The sequence below is a fragment of the Trichosurus vulpecula genome, chromosome 4 (assembly GCF_011100635.1).
Source record: "Trichosurus vulpecula isolate mTriVul1 chromosome 4, mTriVul1.pri, whole genome shotgun sequence".
Taxonomy (NCBI): Eukaryota; Metazoa; Chordata; class Mammalia; order Diprotodontia; family Phalangeridae; genus Trichosurus; species Trichosurus vulpecula.
This window is the reverse complement of record NC_050576.1, coordinates 213,936,582-213,958,870: the sequence shown is the minus strand read 5'-3', so window position 1 is coordinate 213,958,870 and position 22,289 is coordinate 213,936,582. Positions and strand designations below refer to the sequence as shown.

Genomic DNA, 22,289 nt, shown 5'->3' with positions numbered 1-22,289 from the left:
GAGGGGGTGGAGTGTAAATATAAAGCAGGTGGGCACTGGTCAGTGAGTGGGAAACCTTTAGGGTTGAAATGCACAAGCTAGGATGCTGTGTGTGCCTTGACTGGCCCTCATCAAGGCTTGGGGGGAATCTGTGTTTGCCTCAACTGGCTCCCACTGAGGCTCGAGGGGATTTAGGGGAATGCACAATTCAATTGACCCCATCGAGATGTAGGGGGAGTTACCTCCCCCCCCCACCTCCTTCTTGCTGGTCCCTGTGAAAAGGATGATCAGGGAATGCTGTAGGAGTTGGTGCTCAGCAACCGCTGTGAAAAGGTTAGATAGAATAGCCTGCATTGTTAACCCCTTTGAAGCTGTCTTTCCTTTATAAAAACAGATCTAAGAACTTGTGCTAGCAGGCCATCCTGGATGCTTGCTAATACATCTGGAGATAGAAAAACTAAGAGTATGATTTTTAAAACTAAAAAGTATGTCCTGAGGAGATATTAGTTTCTCTCTTTAAGGGACAAAGTTAGGGTAAGGGCCCTCTGTGGGACAATGAAATGACCTTAAGGGATGTGTGATCAACTACTTAGTGGGTGGGAAAATCCAATTCTTCCCACCAGTCAATTTTCAGACTTATCTTTAATATAATCATACCTATTGTTATCCTCCAACCCTTCCCCCATTCCTTCTAAGCTAGCAAACGTTCCCTCAAATGGGCAGGGAGGGGAGATCAATGTGGCCCTCAGGACAGAACTATAACCCAGCTGCTACATGGTACCCACAACAACAGCTGCACAGGTGCCAAGGAGAAAATTCAATCCTCTTCCAGATCACTTTTTGGTTATGGCCAATGCCCCTTAAAGGGTGAGCTCTGTACTACCAGTTGGTAAGAGCCTTGCACTACCTCCCTCCTTTTTGTTTTTGGTGGGACAAAATTCCATAGAATGAGCAGACACAGATTGGCTTCAAAAGATCAAAGATATCATTATTTTTCTGCTCAAAACCCACTCCTCTTCTGATCTGACCCATCTCTGGCAAGAAAATCACTATCCTTCCATTTACTCAGATTCACAATCTTCATCTCACTGACTCCTCACTCTCTCTTGCTTCACATATCTTATGATAGGTCAAATCTTGTCATTTCTATCTCCACACCTTTCCCATATATTCCTTTTTCTCTATTCACAAAGCCTCCACCTTGTTCAGAGCTTCATCACTTCTCACCCAGATGACTGCAACAGACTCCTAGCCTCTTTGCCTCAAGTCTCTTCCTACTCCAATACATTCTCCATAGAGCTATCAAAATGTTTTTCCTAAATATTTGGTCTAACTCAATACTCTCCAGTGGTTTCCTATTGACTTTAGGATTAAATATTATTTTATCTTTACCTCATTCCTTTAAAATGTCTATTTTTTTCTGTGTTTTATATTGCACAAAATTATTAGTACAGAATTATCTGTATATAATTTATAAGTAAGAAAAAGACATACATATTAAGGGGTACACAATCAAAAAAGTTTGGAATCTACTGCCTTAAGGTATTAGAGTTAATTACTCTACACACATCTTGCTATAACAATAAGACACTTACATATTGCTATTGTGCTACTACGAAAACCCGCCAGGGAAGGTTGGGCAATACAAAGATCCTCCACCACCAGGGATGCCCTACCACCTTGCATCCCACCATATAATTATGGGGGCACTATAATAAAATGACTGCATTTCCTGAGGTTTCTCGGTCCCATCTATGTTCTGGAGATATAAAGGCTTCTTTCCAGACCTGGAGGGAACAATGGTAAGGTAATGTTATGGGTTAAGAGCAGCAAAGTTGGGTAAAAACAGAAAGAGCCCTATAAAATTCATCCATTTATTGTTGAGTCCTTTCAGTTGTGTCCAACTCTTCGTGACCTCATTGGGGTTTTCTTGGCAAAGATACTGGAGTGGTTTGCCATTTCCTTCTCCAGTTCATTTTACAAATGAGGAAATTGAGGTAAACAGGGCTAAGTGACTTGCCAGAGTCACACAGCTCGTATCTGAAGGCTGGATTTGAACTCAGGTCTTCCTGACTCTAGACCCAGTGCTCTAACCACTGCACCAACTACCTAAATTCACACATGGAAAAAAAACTAAAACATCAAACTATGCCAAGCAAAAAGGAAATGCTACAGCTTTAGAAACAGATGAAGTAATACATAGCGAACACTTAATAAAGCTGATTATTGAACGTGGGGGAGGAAAGCAAACTGGATCTCATATACTAAGATAAAGGGATCTGGAAAGATGCTTGTTGCTGATCAGAGTAGTTTATCTGTGTAGCCACTAGGTGACTTCTAAATTCAATTCAGAAGAAACCATTTAAACTTAAAAAAAAGTCCCCTGGGTAATGACCCAAGTTGGTTGAAAGGTCACTAGACTTGGATGAGAAGGGAGTCAATAATTTCATTCCTTCTGATGAGATGGAAGACCACCAGGCCTTACTTTCTGCCCTGCCACTGATACCTAAGATCTTCTAGGCTTTACCACATCTTCCCTAAGGGTCTTGCAGTCCTCCAGCACTATCATCTTAGCTATCTGCATAATATGTGGGCCCAGCTATCTTCCCCTTCATTGAACTCCTAAGATTTCCAGGCCTTTCCATCTGACTTGCAACTGAGCTTTCTTTCATGTGTTTTCTTCCCTAAGGAGAATATGAGCTCCTTGAGAGCAAGGACTGTTATATTTTTTTTTCTATTTTTATTCCCAAGGTTTAGCAAAGTGTTTTTGGCACATAGTAAAGTATTTAATAAATTTTCATTTTTTCATTTCATTAATCATGAGGATTAAAGGGAAATACATGAAAAATGTGTCCTAGCACTGTTTAAGGCAATGACAGCTCCTTATCAACTTGGAAGAGCTGCCATAAGTCAAGGATACACATACTACAGAAGTGACAGCCGAGAAAAGTGACTGTTCATCTGAATCCAGAGGTTAGCCAACTATGCCAAATGCTGACACACATAGTAAGGAGATGATAATTGATGTTCTCACCTTTTTCTCCTTTTCAGGAAGTAAACCATGCAAACTGAGAGTGTGAATTGCTTGATCTCTTTCAAAGATTATAGCCTTCAATACTGTTTTCATTTCACATAACTTCTGCTCTGTCTCTTGAAGCTGGGCAGCAACCTAGGAAAAAGAAACAAATCACGAAATATTTCTACAGTGACACAATGAGGGTTAATAATCAATATAAGAGTGATGAACAAGTTAACCATTTCTCATCCTGAAGTTTTTAGCAATGAAACACTTAACTAGTTATCCATTTGCTGTACACATTTATTTCAATACATCAGGGATCTTTGATTTCACTGGTGTAGGTAATTCCTTCTGAAACAGAGCTTGTAGAATTCATCCACACCCTGATGGTTTCATGAATCGGTAAGGACAAAAATTTTCATCACATAGTGATTTACCTACTGGTAATAAATCTCTCCAAACTTACCTAAGGTAGACCTCAAACAAAAGACACAGGCATAGGCCTTTACAATCCAACTTTGTATAACCTATTAAAACTCGTTCTTCATCATCAGCAAAGTCACCACCAAAATTAGTGGGAAAGGTTTGGGAATACAAAGATCAGAATCTGTCAATGAACTCCCAGAGGTAGCTAGGTGACAGAGTGAATAGAGCACTGGACCTGGAGTGAGGAAGACCTGAGTTCAAATCTAGCCTCAGATAATTACTGGCTGTGTGATTCTGGGCAAATAACCCAGCCTCTTTGCCTCAGTTACCTCAATGGCAAAATGGGGATGAAGAGCAGAGTTGTTGTGAGAATAAAATGAGATAATATTTGTAAAACTGTTAGCACAGTGCCTGTCACATAGTAGATGATTAGTAAATGCTTATTCCATTCCAACTCCACAGGATTCATTTTGAGTGGAAAGTAAATTTGATTTTATGAAATACACTGCTAAAATTAATTCCAACAACTCAGGGATAAACATAATCAAGCATCCTACTTCTTTTAGAGAAGTAGACAGTGAATTGTAAAAAGTCAAGAAATAGGCTGGAAAAATGAGCAAACAAAAACAACAAAAAAGAACCTGACCATAGAAACTTATTATGGTGACAGGGAGGATCAAAACACAAACTCAGAAGAAGACAACAAAGTCAAAACAGCTAAATGCAAGGCCTCAAAGAAAAATGTGAATTGGTCTTAGCCCTTTCCCCCCCTACCCCTAAGAATTCCTGAAAGAGCTCAAAAAGGATTTTAAAAGTCAAATAAAAGAGGTTGAGGCAAAATTGGAAAAAAAAGAGACAGTGATGCAAGAAAATCATGAAAAAAGAGCTTGATAAAGGAGGCACAAAAAATACTGAAGACAATACTACCTTAAAAGACATAATAAGTCAAATGGTAAAAGAGGCACAAAAATCTATTGAAGAGAAGGACTCCTTAAAAAGTAGACTTGGCCAAATGGAGATACAAAAGCTCACTGAAGAAAATAATTCCTTAAAAATCAGAATTGGGCAAGTGGAAGCTAATGACTCTATGAGACATCAAGAAACAATAAAACAAAATCAAAAGAATGAAAAAAAATAGAAGAAAATGGGAAATATCTCACTGAAAAAAACAAATGACCTGGAGAGATAATTTAAGAATTACTGGACTAAATGAAAGGCAAGATCAAAAAAAGAGCCTAAACATCATCTTTCAAGAAATTATAATGGAAAACTGCCCTGATATTCTAAAACCAGAGGGTAAAATACTAATTGAAAGAATCTACTGATCACCCCCTAAAAGTGATCCCAAAATGAAAACTTCCAGGAATGTTATAGCCAAATTCCAGGGCTCCCAGGTCAAGAAAAAAATATTGCAAGTAGCCAGAAAGAAACAAAAGAAACAAACATGGAGCTACAGTCAGGATCTCACAAGATTTAGCAGGTTCTATCTGAAAGGATCAGAGAGCTTCGAGTATGATATTCTGGAGGAAAAAAGGGCTAGGATTACAGCCAAGAATTACTTACTGAGCAAAACTGAGTGTAATCCTTCAGGAGAAAAAAAAAGGATATTTAATGCAACAGAAAACTTTCAAGCATTCCTGATGAAAAGAGCTGAACTGAAATTCTGACTTTCAAATACAAAACTCAAGAGAAGACTAAAAAGATAAACAAGGAAAGAAAAATCATAAAGGATTCAACATGGTTGAACAGTTTACATTCCTATATGGGAAGATGATACTTGTAAGTCATAAAAACTTTCTCATCATTAGGACAGTTAGATGGAGTATACACAGACAGAGGGCATAGGTGTGAACTGACTATGATGGGATGATATCTAAAAAAAAATAAAATTTAGAAGCGAGAAAGAGGAATGCACTGGGAAAAAGGGGAAATGGAGAGGTAGAATGGGATAAATTATGTCACATAAAAGAGGAATGAATGACCTTTTACAGTGAAGGGGAAGAAGGGAGAGGTGGGGAGAAGCACTTGAACCTTACTCTCACTGGAACTGGATAAAAGAGGTAATAACATATACATTCAGCTGGGTACAGAAATCTATCTTACCCTACAGTAGGAGGGGAAGAGATAAGAGAAGGGAGGTGGGGTGCTGATAGAAGGAAAGGCAGATTGGGAGAGGCAGTAGTCAGAAGCAAAACACTTTTGAGGATAGACAGAGTAAAGAGAGAGAGAGAGAGAGAGAGAGAGAGAAAGAGAGAGAAAGGAGAAATGGGGGGAAAACAAGATGGAGGGAAATACACAGCAATTATAACTGTAAAAAAGAAATTACAGCAAGTTTTTCTGATAAAGGCCGCATTTCTCAAATATATAGAGAACTGAATCAAATATATAAAAATACAAGTCATTCCCTAATTGTTAAACAGTCAAATATATGAACAGGTAGCTTTCTGAAGAAGTAAAAAAATAAAAGGCTATCTATAGTCATATGAAAAAAATGCTCTAAATCTCTACTGATTAGAGAAATGCAAATTAAAACAACTCTGAGTTACCACCCCACACACCTATCAGATTGGCTAACATGATATATAATGAAATTGACAAATGTTGGAGGGGACATAGGAAAACTGAGACACCAATGCACTGTTGGCAGAGTTGAGAACTGATTCAACCATTCTGGAGAGGAATTTGGAACTATGCCAGCTATAAAACCATGCACAATCTTTGTCCCAGAAATAGGTCTGTATCCCAAGGAGACAAAAAAAAAAGGAAAAGCACACATGTGTACAAAAATATCTACAGCAGCTCTTTTTGTGGTGGCAAAGAATTGGAAATTGAGGGGATCATCAACTGGGGACTGGCTAAACAAGTTACGGTATATGATTGTGATGGAATGCCTACTGTGCTATAAGAATGAGCAGGATTCTTTCAGAAAAACCTGGAAAGACTTACATAAACTGATGGAAAGTGAAATGAACAGAATCAAGAGAACACTGTACACAGTAACAGCAATATTATAAGATGTTCAACTGTATGACTTAGCTACTCTGAGCAATACAAAAATCTAAGACAGTTCTAAAGTACTCATGATGAAAAATGCTATCCATCTTCAGAGAAAGAACTGGTAGAATCTGAATGCTGATCAAAGCAAATTTTTTTTATTCTTTATTTTTCTTTGGGTTATTTTTGGTCTGTGTTTTCCTTCACAACATGACTAATATGTTTTGCATGACTGCACATGTATAACGCTTGCCTTATAAATTTGGGGGGAGGTGAAGAAGGGGGAAAATTTGGAACTCAAAAATTTTTTTAAAACCCAATGTTAAAAATTGTTTTTACATGTAATTTTACATGTAATGTATAAAATATTAAAATAAAAAATAGATAATGCTAAAGAGGGCATTTAAATCCAAATGTTTATCAATGCTGCCTACAGTACCAAAACAGCTACCAAAATAGTTTTTCCTTGACTACTGTCATTCCTAGTCAGAATTTTTTTCCTCATAGAAAATGGCCGCCACATAAAGATGGACTAAAGAAAAAATCTGGGGTGATAAAATTTTGAATAAAAATTCTGAGTGATAAAAAAGTCATTCCAAACATATCAGCATATCATTACTATGGACAAAACCCTGAACTGGGAAATACTAATATTCCCAATACAATGAAACTTCTTCTGAAGATGGATTTTAATGGATTTAGCTATAAACATTCAGGGAAACTTTTGGAATTTTTCTCTATCCATTGTTCTTCCCTCCCTTACTCACCTCCCCTCCACCTTAAGAAAGAGGTATGAGAATCTTTCCCTTACATATCATTCCAGCATACCTTCTCCAGCTCTTATAAAATATGCTAGAAAATCCAATTTGATGTAAATCTAGGAAGGGCTCAATGCTAATGTGACTTGGTACATACCTGGTTTCTGGCCGTTGTTAAACCCTGTATCAAATCCTCTGACTTCTCATACTGGTTCCTTTCAGCATTTTCACAACGACATTGCCAATCCAGTTCCACCTGTACTTTATCACGTTCTAGGATCTGCTCCCGTTCCATTGCTAGAGACAACTGTTGTTTGTACCTGAGATAAGGGAGGAGACCAATGTTTTTCTCCCACAGGGTTTGATAAAAGGAAAGGAAAATGCAGAAAAGATTCATATTTTTCTTAAAGATCATGTCTGTATTAACCGTTTGGCTATGTGGTGACCCTATTTATTGACCATTTCACCACTGTCTACTATAAAATGAAAGGAATAGACTAGATAACCTTTAAGGTCTCTTTTTTCAAGCTCTAAATTTACATACCACATCTGACTTACTGTGTATTAATTAGAAGCTACACTGAAAATAGTAAAGAAATAGAACATATCCTCCCAAAACTTACAGTGCCAATAAAACAAAACAGATCAACAAATGATTATTTTTTCATTATAACTTTTTTGGGAAGGTATGGGGGGAGGCTGATTTTTAAGCTTAGTGCAAGTTATGATGGGTGAAACTGGGAAAGGAGAGAATTGCTAGGAAAGAGAAAAGGTGCTTTATGTATCACTGGGTTCATAGAATTTAGAGCTAGAAAGAATCTTGAACATAATCTAATTCAATCTTCACACTTCACAAATGAGGAATATGAAGCCCAGAGAAGTTAAGTCACAAAGGTAATAAGTAGCAGAGCTGAGACTGAAACCTGTCTTTTGATTCAAATCTAAAGTCCTTTCTAATGCACCATGCTGACTTGGGAGGACTGGCCTCAGTCAGTGTTGACAAGAGAATCTGGTGTGGAATGCAGATTTTATTGGCAAGATATTAGGAGGAGGGGCTATGGATAAAGAGCTGGTCTTAAGAGTCAAACACCCAGATTCAAGTACTGCCCTTTAATACAAACTAGCTGCATGACTAGGGGCACATCATTTAACTTTTCAGTGTCCCAAGCAGCTATTTAAGGTGTTAAGTTGCAGATGAATTGCTGATCTGCATCAATGGTGGAAATTTCCAAAACAGCAATTATGTACACTAATAAAATCACAGGTCAGGATGCCAAAAAATTCATTAAGAAGAAAAAATGGTAACATATCATCCCCAAAGGTAAGAATACAGGGAGGGGGATATTTTGTGTGTCTGAGAATGGAAGGGACAGCCTAGGAAAGATATTTCTAGATTTATTTAAAATATCCCAAAAAAGCCAATTATAATTGCACCAATTCCATTGGCTGTCTTTTACTAAAGCACTTTAAGTGTTCTTTAAAAAAGATTCATGTTTACCACTGTAGACTGTGAATAAATATGACCACTGTGTTTTGCAAAGTGATAATTCCATTGCTTTGTTTATAATAAATACCTTCTATATAAAATAACTTCTTTTTTTTTCCTGGGTTTCAGTTTCTTTATATGTAAAACAAGTAAAATTCCATGATCACTAAGGACCCTTTCCAGTTTTAATATTTTGTGATTTCATTATGTCAAAATGCTTTAAAGACAAAGTTACACCAAAATTCATACTTCTGATAAGCAAACCATATGCATATTTGGAATTTCTATGGATTTTAGTGTTCTGGGCCATACATTTAAGTTGAAACACACCATAACCTTAATAGAATGCATTTTGTACACAATAAATATTTTAGCTGTGATCTATTTATAATATTTGTATTCCAGCTGGGCAGTGAATAGAATGTCAAGAAGAACTGCTTCTAAATCCTTCCTCAGACACTTACTAGCTGTGTGACCATGGACAAGTCACTTAACCTCCCTTAGCCTAAATTCCATCATCTATAAAATGAAAGGATTGGATTCTGTAGTCTCTAAAGCCCCTCCCAGCTCTAAATCTGTGATCTTATCATCCTATGATTTTTTTTTATTAATTTTTTTTTATTTTTAGTTTACAACACACGGTTCTACATAATTTTGAGATCCAGATTTTCTCCCCTCCCTCCCCCCTCCCTCCCCAAGACGGCATGGAATCTCATATAACTACCATGTATAACTTCGCATTGAATTAATTTATACACTAGTCAAGTTGTGGAAAAGAATTATGACCAATGGGGTGAATCATGAGAAAGAAGAGACAGAACCAAAAAAAAAAAAAACCCAAAAACCAAAACAAAAGAGAAGAAAAAAGGCGAGCATGAAGTGTGCCTCAATCTGCATCCAAACTTCACAGTTCTTTCTCTGGATGAAGATAGCATTCTCCATTGTGAGTCCCCTGGAGTTGTCCTTGCACCTTACGTTGCTGAGAAGAGCGAAGTATGTCAGGGTTGGTCCTCACAGAATCCATATATCTGTGGTTGTGTACAATGTTCTCCTGGCTCTGCTCCGCTCACTCAGCATTATATCGTGTAGGTTTTTCCAGATTGTTATGAAGTCCGTATCATCCCCATTTCTTATGGCACAATAGTATTCCATTACTTTCATATACCACAGCTTGTTCAGCCATTCCCCAATTGATGGGCATCCCTTTGATTTCCATTTCTTGGCTATCACAAAAAGAGCTGCTATAAATATCCTTGTACATATGGGTCCTGTGTGAATCATCCTATGATTTTGAAAAAGTTGTTCGAAACAGGTCACAGACTCCTCCTCCTATTCTAACTGCTCAAAAACCTTCAATGGCCCTCAATTTACCTGTGAAATTAAGCCCAAATGCCTCAATTTCAGTATTCAAAGCCTCTAGAATATAACTTACCTACCCACTACTCTCATGTGTGTACACTACTCTAGCCAAACTTAATTAGTTGTTATTATCCAAACAACATTGAGATCACTCTACCTGAAATCCCTTTTCTCTATTTCCAACTGTTAAAACCTCGCCCATCCTTCAAAGCTCATTTCAAATACCACCTATTTAATGAAGCCTTTCCTAATCATCCTTCTTACACACTAAATATATAATAATTATATAATCTCTTTCTCTGGACCTATGGAACACTACACACTCTCTTTGTTATGTAGTAGATGAAAAAAGCACTGACTGGATTTGCAGTCAGAAGACCTGGGTTTGAATGCCAACTCTGGCATTTACTAACTGTGTGACCTTGGGCAAGTCACTTTAAGTTTCCTCATATACAAATGAAAAGATTGAATCAGACCTCCTTAAGCTCCGTTTTAGCTTTAAAATTCTATCTAGATTTAAATCCTATGATCCAGTAAGTAAATTTAATCTTCAACTTATTAAGCACCTACTAGGTAAAAGAAACTGCCTAGGTGCTAGAAATGGAAAGCACAGGGACTCTGAGGGTCATCTGGAAGGATGCATTCTAAGTAGGGAGGACGCAGTGGGAATACACAGAAAATACAAAGGCAGAAATGAGTGGAAGGAACCACTAAAATTTTAGTTTAGCTGGAACAAAAGGTGAGTAAAAGGGGAAGAGCATGAAATAAGTCTGGAAACGTAAGTATGAACAAGAAGGAGGATTATTAAGGCTGGATTTGAACCCAAGTCCTAGATTCCAGAGCCAGTGTTCTTTTCAGCATGCCAATAGTTTGACTTGTGCCTCAAGAAGATTATTTGGGAAGTTGTTTGAAGAATGGGAAGTAAACAGAAGCAGTAAAACCAATTAGGAGGCTATTTTAGCAACACAGATAAGCATTAGGGATGGACCAAAAAAGTGTGGTGGGCATGTGACTAAAGAGGAGACAGATGCAAGAGAATAAAGGGTGATTTTGAGGTTGTGAACATGGATGACTTAGATGATGGGGATGCCCTCAAAAGAAACAGGGGAGTTTGAAGGAGAGGCAGATTTTTTTCTTTTGGGGAGGAAAGAATAATGAGCTATTTTGGATATGATGACAACTAAAATCCCATCTTCTACAGGAACTATTTTCAGGGAATGTACTTTGTTGTGGGGTTTGTTTGGTGGTTGCTGAGAAGTATCTGTAGCCTCAATACAAAATGTCAATACATTTGTAGAGGGGAGAAGGAGGGATGAATTAAGTTAGGACTAGGAAATGAATGTCTCTTTCTTTATCTCTGTTATGCTCCTTCCTCCTACAAGACAGTGAAGGTGAGAAGAGGTACTGAGGTAATATTATAGTCTTTATGTATATCAATCAATCAATTAAAACACATTTATTAAGTATCTCCTATGTGCTGGCCAAAGGGCTAAGCTCTGGGCATACAAAGAGAGGCAAAAGATAATCCCTGTTCTCAAGTAGCTCATAATCTAGTAACAGAGAAAACATGTAAAAGACTATGTGCAAGCAAATTATATATGGGCAGCTAGGTGGTACAGTGGATAGAGTGCTGGGCCTGGAGTCAGGAAGACTCATATTCATGAGTTCAAATTCAGTCTCAGATGCTTATTAGCTTTCTGATCCTGGACAAGTCACTTGACCCTGTTTGGCTTAGTTCCTCATCAGTAAAATGAGCTGGAGAAGGAAACAGCAAACCACTCCAGTTTCTTTGCCAAGAAAAACCCTAAAATTGGGTCACATAGTCGGATACAACTGAAAAGAATGAACAACAAAAAAGCCAAAAGTTATATTTAGGATAAGTTGGGGATAATCTCAGTAGACAAGCACTAAGATTAAAGAGGACTGGAAAAGATTTCTTGCAGAAAGCAGGACTTTAGCTGAATCTTGAAGGAAGACAGGGAAGCAAGGAGGGAGAGCATTCCAGGCATGGGGTCCAGATAGCAGAATCTTCTAATTCCAAATCTAGCAACCTTTTCACCTTATCTCACTTTGCCTCTGACCTCAAAATGTATAAGGCAAATCTGGAAGTATAAGGATGTGAGAGATATGGATTTTAGGTATTCAGCTATAACCAGGATTAACCTATAACTTATACGTAAAAAAAAATTCACACTTATATCACACTTTTCATCCAGTATCTTGGTGGAAGAGGCAGTATAAGTGTTATTATTTCTATCTGATAGATAGGGAAACTCAGAAGAGTTAAGTGCCTTACCCATATAACTTAAAAGGAACAGAACTGATTTGTGAACTCCACTCTTCTGATTTATAATCCAACACCCAATCTGCTACATCATAATGCTTCCTTAACTTGAAAGGCATGAAATGAACCAGCAGCTATTTTAAGTTGTTAGAGACTGTGGAAACATATTAAAAGCCTCTTTTTTATTCTACAGAAATATTAAGAAACAATATTTTCGTTTGAAGTTTTTTCAAAAATCCTTGGAAAAAGACCTTTAGACAAAAAGGCTTTTCTTGGGGAAGTGGTGGTACCCAAAGACAGGGTAACTCAGTGATTGGTGCTGGCACCTGCCTTTCTCATTGAGAAAGGATTAAGACATCAATGAAGGGGGGGAGTGGTCTCAGAAAAGTGAGGTAGTGACTTAGTTGCTCAAATCTAGAATTTCAACCTAGACCATACTTTTAATAGGTCTTTTTCCTGCTCAAGATCCCTATAAATGTCACCTGAAATCTTCTTGGGGCAGAGTCATTTTGGAAGGCATGAGACATTCTATTATTTTGGACATCTGCCTCGTCAAGCCAGAAATGACTTGGATACAGATAAATATTAAACTAAATTGTTTCCTGAAGCCTTGTGCCCAAATTACAGAGTACAGTATTAGTATTGATGTTTTTTCTTCAATAGGGTCCAAACCTTCTATGCCTAAAAAATAAGCTATCTTGTCTAGATTTTACAACTGAGGTAAAGATGAGAAAGAGGTGAGGGAGATGAAGGAACTAGCAACAAAATAAGTCAAAGACAAAATGTTACTAAGCACTGGTGTTTTCAGAATTCCTTAAGTCACAAAATTTAAACCCACAAAAAACACCCCTATTCTTTAGTTTGATTCTCCCACAACCCTAAGGTTAGATTGGGCAGATATCATTATTATTTTAGAGATAAAGAAACTGATATCCAAGGATAGACTGAACTTCAGATTTGACTCTAAATCAAGAGTTCTTTTCACTACGCCAACCAATGAATATATTATAGATAATCCAGTTAGATCTAAAACCACGTGAAAAATACTAGAGATTTGTCAAAATCATCCTAAAGAGTAAGATCTTATTAGCTTTCTGATCCTGGACAAGTCACTTGACCCTGTGTGGCTTAGTTCCTCATCAGTAAAATGAGCTGGAGAAGGAAACAGCAAACCACTCCAGTTTCTTTGCCATAGACAAGATGGCATAGCAAAAGGCAGGAACTTGCCTGAACTCTCCCAAATTCCCCTTCAAACAACTTTTAAGCCAACCTCAAAACAAATTCTGGAGGGGCAGAATCCAAAAAAAGGATGGGGTAAAACAATTTTCCTGCCTAATACAACTTTGAAGGACTGCAGGAAAGATCTATTCTGCTTGGGTAAAAGGGGAGAGCAGCCCAGTGCAGGCAGTGTCTGGGCAAGATAGCTAGAGGCCCCAAATCTCAGCATAGGTCAACAACCGAGGCACCTTGGCCCCAAGCACAGTAGGCCATCTCTGAGGCTTCCAGCCTCTAGCACAGCAGATGAGTGGCCAGGCCCAGAGGCCCCAGTGCAAGAAACTTGGGACAGGGGCAGAGCTCGACTTTAAAAGTCATAAAATAGACTGGGAAATGAGCAACAAACAAACAAACAAATAAACCCTAACCACAGAAAGCTACTATGGAAACAGGAAAGCTCAAAATACAAACTCAGAAGAAGACAACAATGTCAAAATGCCTACATTTGAAGCCTCAAAGACAAATAGGAATTGATCTCAGGCTCAAAAGACTAGGACCTCATGTGTCAGTACTTCATCTTGATTACTAGTACAAATATAACCTTGGGGCTTTTACCTTTCGATGTCCTGTTGGAATCTGGCCAGTTGTGCCTTGAGCTTCACCTCTTCTTCTTGTAGTGTATGGATCTGAAGGTCTCTGGAAATAGTGTCCTTTGATATTTGTGCAATCTGAGCATCCCAGGCAGATTTCATTGCTGCTACATCCTCTTGAAGCCTACCAAAAAAGACATATTTGAACTTATGCACAGCACTAACATATAAATATATATGTGTTTGTGTGTGTGTATGTACACACATATGCAAACACAAATATGATATATAACAAGTTATAATGAAGGAAAATGTAGCCTAGTGGATAGCTGGCCTTGGAACTGGGAAGACTTAGGTTTGAGTATGGCCTCTCACACATACTAGCTATGTAATCCTGGGCAAATCATTTAATTTCTCAGTGCCCCAGGCAGTTCTCTAAGACTAACAGTTGCAGAAGAGGTGTTGTTCTTAATTTCAAAAAAGACTAGTAACATCATGGGGTGATGTCTTGACTTGCACATGAATTGGATTTAAGTAAGGCAGAGCTGCACAAAGTCGTTAGCCTCAATCAATCTCTCTCTCTCTCAATCTCTCTCTCTTTTAATTGCAATATTCACTCTATTGATCTGGAACCAATGAACCTGCAATATTCTCCAAGGTATGCCTTAAGTTTTTGACAATCACTGCTTGGTTAATTTCCAAGTTCAGTGGTTCAAGCGCCATTTCATCTGCTTTTATCAAAGTACTCCTTTATATTTTAAATCATTTGTCCTTTGATATAAAGTTGGTTGTCATTTATCTACTTCTATGAAATAGCCTCACTGGTACTGATATTTAATTACATTTATATCTCATTTGGGCGTTATTGTCATTTTTGCCACTTCCAACTATTTTGACGACAAATAGCTGTGTAAACAAAACTATTACTATGACATATACAGTTGTGTAAATACAATAGTCCCTCAAAAAATTCCTTAATTTTAAATTCATTGTTATCTTTCATTTTGGTTATGTAACTAAAAGCTTATCAATTTTAGTAGTTTTTATGAAAAAACAATTCTGTTTTTTTAATTTATCATACTGAAGATCAAGATGAAAAGCGATTCTGCTTTATGAGGTAGGAAAATGAAAACAACTTCTGAAGACTCAAAATTATAGGTCACTCAAAAGACAATGAAGAAACGCTTGTTGGGTAGGCTACAACACATTATAATGAAGAAATGGACACAAGTGTAAAAGATCTGTATGTCACTGGAAGAGGCCAATAGATCAGCAAGAGAAAAAGATAACGAATGGACAGACAACTTACGGCTTTGCTACTTATGAGATATTGAGACCTAGAAGGCCCAAAACTTGTTTCAAGTATCTCCCTATCAAGATTTGTGAGAGGACATGGACAATGTTTTTTTAGTTTTGTTTTTGTGGTTTTTTTTTTTCCTATACCACAGAATGAGAAGGCACAGATGGGATTTTATAAACTACATGAACAAAGTAATGGAATTGCAGATCCATTTTGTTTTCTGATTGCTCTTCTAAAACCAAACCAAACCAAACTGTCTCTTTTCCTACTTTTCTCTAATTTATCTTTTAAAATGTCTTTAAAGCTTAATTTTTTTGTTTTTATTATTAATACAGGCATTTAATCCCATATATCTCTATCATTGTTATCTTATAGACTATTATTATATTTGTGCTATCTTTGTCTTTTTTCCTCTTTCAATCAACCAATCCTCTTATTTTACATGTAGCCTTCTATAAATGTTTCTTTCTAACTACTGTATTTTGGTTTGAAAATGTAGTATATAGAATTCCTCTTTTCAGATTTACTAGATCCCTCTTGGTTAGAAAGTACAATTTTGTGAAAGTTACTATACACTTGAAAAATGTGCATTTAAAATTTTTTCCATATTGTATTGTATATTAGAAGAACAATTTTTAAATCAAATTAGCTAATGGTTTATCTATTTTTTTAAGCTCACTTCCAAGTTTTATTTATTAATTTAATGTGGCTTTTTAAGTTTTGTTTTGTTTTCAGTTTTATTAATCACTCCCTTGACTGTCAGGACTTCTATTTTTGTCTTTTATTATAATTTATTATTTATTTTAATCATTATTTTTGACTTTTAATTTGTTGGTTTTCTAGATTGTTTAGTTGCATGTCTAATTCATTTATCTATTCTTTCTGATCTGATCTTTCTTCTGATCTGTTAGGCATAAAAAATTTTCCCCAAAGGACCAATTTGGCTCAATCCCCAAAAGTTTGACATTTTTTCTCATTGTTGTTATATTTTAAACATTTCTATTTTTATTTTTTAGACCTCAAAAATCTACCTTCTCTTCCTCAGACTTCCCTTCTCCCCATAGAAAAAGAGAAAAACAAAAACCCTTGTAACAAATATGTATGGTCGAGCAAAACAAATTCTGGCCTTAGCTAGGTGAATCCATCACCTCTGCCAGAAGATCGTTGCATCAACAACAGTTTTTTTATGTCTTCCAAAGTTGTTTGTCTTTACAATATTGTTGCTGTTATATAAATTATTCTTCTGTTTTGTTTACTTTACTCTGCATCAGTTCACACAAGTAAGTCTTCACAGATTTCTCTGAAATTATTTCCATCATTTCTTAAAGCACAATAGTATTTCATCACATTCACACACCATAACCTAGCAGTTTTTGTGAAATAGTAAGTTCTTAGATATGGGGAAATAGCTGGAATCTTTGAGCTTACCAAATACTGTGCCCTTTTGCTTCTGTATATTGTGTACCTAATCAGTCCCACTGATTAATTTCTCTATTAACTAGTACCAATTTTTTTTCATTAAAAATCCAAAATGGATCAAAATAACAATCATTAAGGAAGTAGGTACCCAAAGCACTGGCTAGAAGGTAAAGGGAATAGGATACTTCAGGTAAGTTGAAAAGCCTCATTAATTATCTTGTTTCAAAACAGTTCTAGATAAAACAAAGTAGAATCATCATTTTCAATCTATTTTTTCCTTTTCTAGCAATGCAACTGGGCCTGTATAGACTATGGATAAGGGAATCCACCAGTCACAACAGATCAATACCTATTAGGTAACTGGGAGGATTTATCACTACTTAGTCTTTTAAGGATTATGGTTCCTTACCCTCATGTGACACGGTTTTGTTTCACTCTTTGGAAGCACAGTCCATGACACAGACAACTGTGTCAAGTCTTTATAATGCTCTGTGAATTTCCAACCCACATCCTTTACATGGAGCTGGAAAATGAAGATAGGCTGAGGATGATCATTTAGAACTTTCTATTGTCTGAATTACCTGTTACAGGATAATTAGATAATATGTTCATCAGATTTATACATTGAGGAAACTATATATAGAATACTGCAAAAACATAGTAAGACTGAAGTATGCCCAACTCTATTCAGGAAGGTCCTTATGCCTCTTTGTTCCCAAGCTTCACAAATGTTTTGTTGATTTCTGCTGCAGTCAAGGTCAATTGGTGACATTATTACTTCTCCTTCTAATCTTCATTCTCTTTTCCAGAAGCAGAACTTCCAGGGCCTTCTTGCTCACATACCATCTTTTTATATGCCATTTAAAAGAGCTTTAATCATGTTTGTTGGAGAACAGATGCCACCTACCTGATATTTTTTTCCTGGTTTACTATCTTTTCAAGCCAAGAGCTCTCTCATTTTAGAGATTTCTTTTAGTTTCTTGCATTCATCTGCTTCAAGTTGGTCTCTGAATTTTTCCATCTTTCTGCATCATGAATAATCCCTTCTGCCACACTGACACCTTCCAAACATTCTTTGTTGGCTTATTTTTTTCTGCAACTTCTCAATGTCATCTTTGTTTAACCAACTAGAACACTGGATCACAATCTGCTGTTCACATCCTGTGCCTTTATCCTTTGCAGAAAAATGTACAATCCCATTAGCATCAATGTCAAATGTGACTCCAATATGTGAAACTCCACGTGAAGCAGGTGGAATTCCAATCAAAGCAAACTGTGCTAAGAGTTTGCTGTCTGCAGCCAACTCTCCCTCCCAGGTACACTATAATTTCCACTTGAATCTGAGTATCAGCAGTTACAGTAACCACTTGGCTCTTCATCAGAATAGCTGTGTTCGTATTGATTAGTTTGGTAAAGACTCCTCCTAATGACTCAATGTGAAGAGAAAGGAGGATGACATCCAGATGTAGCGCATCTGTGACATCACCAGCTAACATGCTTCCCTGATTGGAAGCTCCAATAGCTACAGCCTCATCAGGACCAACAGCTTTGTTAGAGGCATGGCCAAATAGATTCTGTATTTACTGTCAGCTGAACCTTAGGCATTCTGCTCGTGCTACCAACTAAGATGACTTCTCAAATGTTGTTCTTGCTAATTTCAGCATCTTGCATGACCTTCTGGCATGTCCTCTCAATGAAATCAGTGACAATCCCTTCAAACTAAGGTTGAGCCACCTTCATGTTCAAGTGCCTAGGCTCAGAAGCATCCACAGTCAAATATGGTAAGCTGATATAAGTCTGCACAGAAGAAGAAAGTTCACATTTTGCCTTCTCAGAGACCTCCTATACTCACTGAAAAGCCATGTTTTCCTTGGTCAGGTTGAGTCCTGTGTCTCTCTTGAATTTGTTTACAATGTGTTGGAGCAAGGCCTAGCCAAAGACTTTGCCTCCTAGGAAAATATCCCCACTGGCAGATTTCATCTCATATACACCATTCTGAATGTCTAGGATAGAAAAGTTGAAAGTTCCACCACCTTAAGTCATACACAGCAATAATTTTGTCAATGGTGTTTTTTGCCATTGTCCTAGGTAGTTTTCTGCAGTCTCCTTCATCTTCATCAGCACAAATGCATCTAAATGCCTTGTGGTCATTCCCCAATTGAAAAATGGTCAAAGGATATGAACAGGCAGTTTTCAGATGAAGAAATTAAAGCTATCTATAGTCAAAGGAAAAATGCTCTAAATCACTACTGATGAGAGAAATGCAAATCAAAACAACTCAAGTACCACATCACACCTGTCAGATTGGCTAACATGACAAAACAAGAGAAGATGCGGGGAAACTGGAACACTAATGCATTGTTGGTGGAGTTGTGAAATGATCCAACAATTTTGGAGAACAATTTGGAACTATGGCCAAAGGGGTAAAAATGTGAATTACCCTTTAACCCTGCAATACCACTTCCAGGGCTGTATCCCAAAAGAGATCATACGAATGGGAATAGAACCCACATGTACAAAAACAGTTATAGCAGCTCTTTTTGTGATGGCAAAGAAGTAGAAATTGAAGGGATGCCCATCAATTGGAGAATGGCTGAGTAAGATGTGGTATATGAATGCAATGGAATACTATTGTGCTATAAGAAATGATGAGCAGGCAGACTTCAGAAAAACCTGGAAAGACTTATATGAACCAATGCTGAGTAAAATGAGCAGAACCAGGAGAACATCGTACACAGTTATGGCCATATTGTGCAATGACTAACTTTGATAGACTTAGTTCTTATCAGCAATGCAAGGTTCTAAGACAACACCAAAAAGCTCCTGATGGAAAATGCTATCCGCATCCAGAGAAAGAAGTATGGAGTCTGAATGCAGATAGAAGCATACTATTTGCTCTCTCTCTCTTTTGTTTCGTTTTGTTTCTTCTTTCTCATGGTTCATCCCATTGGTTCTAATTCTTCTTTACAACACAACTAATGTGGAAATATGTTTAATATGAATGTATATATAGAGCCTATATCAGATCGCATGCCATCTTGGGGAGGTGGAGAAAATTTAAAAATCAAAAGCTTGTGGAACAGAATGTTGAAAACTAAAAATAAATTAATTTTAAGAAAAATGACTTGTGGAATGCAGCTTCCAATGGGTTTCTATACAGGCATCTTCCATAGGCAAATAATTCTGAAAGAAACATTTTTAACATGTCTCCATCTCCAATCATTAAACTGATGGCCAATGAGGTGCATGGTGGCAGAGAACATGTTGTTTGGGTTAGTGTCAGCCTGCTGTTTGGCTGGTATACCAGCAAGACACTTCATTGTCTGCTGTGAAGACTATACCTGAGGGAGGAATGCTAACACCTTTGCTTGTTTTCTCTACATTACTATTACACAGGAGTTGGTTGTACCCAATATCTACCCCCTTGATTACTTCTGATGTATAATCTCACCTTGAAATTAATTTTTTTTTAAAAAAGCTTTGTAACTAAAACCATTCCTGCTATCCTGGTTCTGAATGCTGGACCTCAGGAAACAGCTGTGGAGAGGTAGGCAATAGTACTATGTGGCTGGTACTGAACATGCAGGGAACAGCCAGTGGCAAAGTAGACTAAGGGTGCCAGGAGACAGTACCAAATTGTTTGGATGATTACTGTTCTGTACTATAGATCAAAATCTAATACATCTAGGCCTCCTTCCTTTCCACTTTCCCCCTCATTCTCTCCCTGGAGATTCTTTTGTTCCTCCAGATAACTTTTGTTGTTATTCCCAGCTCTTTATAAAGTTTGACTGGTTTTATTAGCCCCCACTCTGGTAGCTTGACTGATATAGCACTGAATAAGTGAATTAATTTAAGTAGTATTATTTCCATTTTTATTATATTGGCTTAGCTAACCCATGAGCATTTAATATTTCTCCAATTATTTAGATCCATCTTTATTTTGTATGCTGTATTTTATAATTGTGTTCATATAATTCCAGTATGTGTCTTGGCAAGTAGACTCTTGAGTACATTATACTTTCTGTAGTTATTTTAAGTGCAATGTCTATCTCTGTTGAATTTTGTTGGTATTATACAGAAATACTAATGATTTTTGTAGATTTATGTTATGCCCTGCAACTTTGCTAATGTTGCTGCATTTAGTTTTTTAGTTGACTCTCTAGGGTTTTCTAAGTAAAATCATCATATCAACAGCAACAATGATTTCCTCTTTGTCTAGACCTACTTATTTTCTCAATTTCTTTTTCTTACCTAATTTCTATAGATAGCATTTCTAGTGTTATATTGAATATTAATGGTAATAGTGGAACAAGAATATTCACTATCACCTATGTTTTCTAGAGTTTTTCGTGGAAGTGGATGTAAATCTTATTTTTAAAATTCTGCATCTTTTGATGTATCATATAATTTTGTTGTTCTTGTTATTAATAAAATCAATTATATCTATAGTTTTTCTAGTACTGAACCAACTTGCATTCCTGATAAAAAACAATGTGATCTGCTTTACTAAGGAAAGCAATGTTAAGAGGTTAACAATCTTACTGTAATCCAACATACATATATCATTCACTTAGTTCAGGAGGAAAAGCCAGCAACCTGAACTTCAGAGGAAATACAAACAAGTTACAAACATACACAATATAAACAGACCAAATCACAATTCATAGTTACCAGGAAAGCATCAACATCTGGGTTGACGAGCCGGGAGGTTCTTAGAGCAGCTGCCCAGAGTCTCCACATCAACACTCCTCCAGGAGTGAGAGCCTCAAACAAACAACTCTGTTGTCTCTTTTTATTACAGTCCTTAGACATCATCCAATTGACTAGAATGTCATCTGATCAACCAGAACTTATGTGCATAACACTGGCTCTGGTCTTAGCAACTCCCCTTAGGGTCCTGGGGGCTTCCTGCCTCTCTCAAACTAGCAAAGTAGTTTGCTAACCAGCCTGGGGCTTCATACCTAATTAGTAAAAAGGCGTGGGCCTGGGGTTTGGCTCCTAGTTAGACTCAATCAAAAACAATTAATTTAGCATTCTAAAACAGTAAAAAAAAAGTCCCACCTTAATTACCAATACATCGTAGCATATAATTTTTATGAGATGTCCCTGTAGCCTCCTTGCTAATATTTTGAAATTTTACGTTGATAGTCATTAGGAATATTAGTGTACATTTTTTTTTCTGTTTTGAATCACCATAGTTTATATATCAAGACTAAATTTGTATCATGGAAGGAATCTTGATTGGACTCCTTATTTTCCTATTTTTAAAAACAGTTTATGTAGTATTGGAATTAACTGTTCTAAAATATTTCTTTGGATTTGTTTTTAAATTAGCCTAGTCCTGGGCTTTTTCTTTTGGCAGTTCATGTACAGTTTATTCAATTTTTTCCCCCTAAGTTTGGGTTAAGTCCTCTATTTCCTGTTCTTTTAATATGAGTATTTTATGTTTCTGTAAATGTT

The 22,289-nt window shown here is 36.9% G+C and overlaps 1 protein-coding gene and 1 pseudogene across 1 annotated transcript in view; both read right to left on the bottom strand.

Moving 5' to 3' along the window:
• The window catches only part of CCDC57 (coiled-coil domain containing 57), a 312,170-nt gene that overhangs the window by 184,438 nt on the left and 105,443 nt on the right, over nucleotides 1-22,289 (bottom strand). Inside the window, exons 8-10 of the mRNA XM_036754111.1 lie at nucleotides 14,136-14,294; nucleotides 7,334-7,496; nucleotides 3,014-3,148 (exon numbers count right to left, since the gene is read on the bottom strand). Of these exons, the coding sequence (XP_036610006.1) occupies nucleotides 3,014-3,148; nucleotides 7,334-7,496; nucleotides 14,136-14,294 (457 nt within the window). The remainder of the gene's footprint in view (nucleotides 1-3,013; nucleotides 3,149-7,333; nucleotides 7,497-14,135; nucleotides 14,295-22,289) is intronic.
• LOC118845940 lies at nucleotides 17,604-21,907 on the bottom strand (annotated as a pseudogene).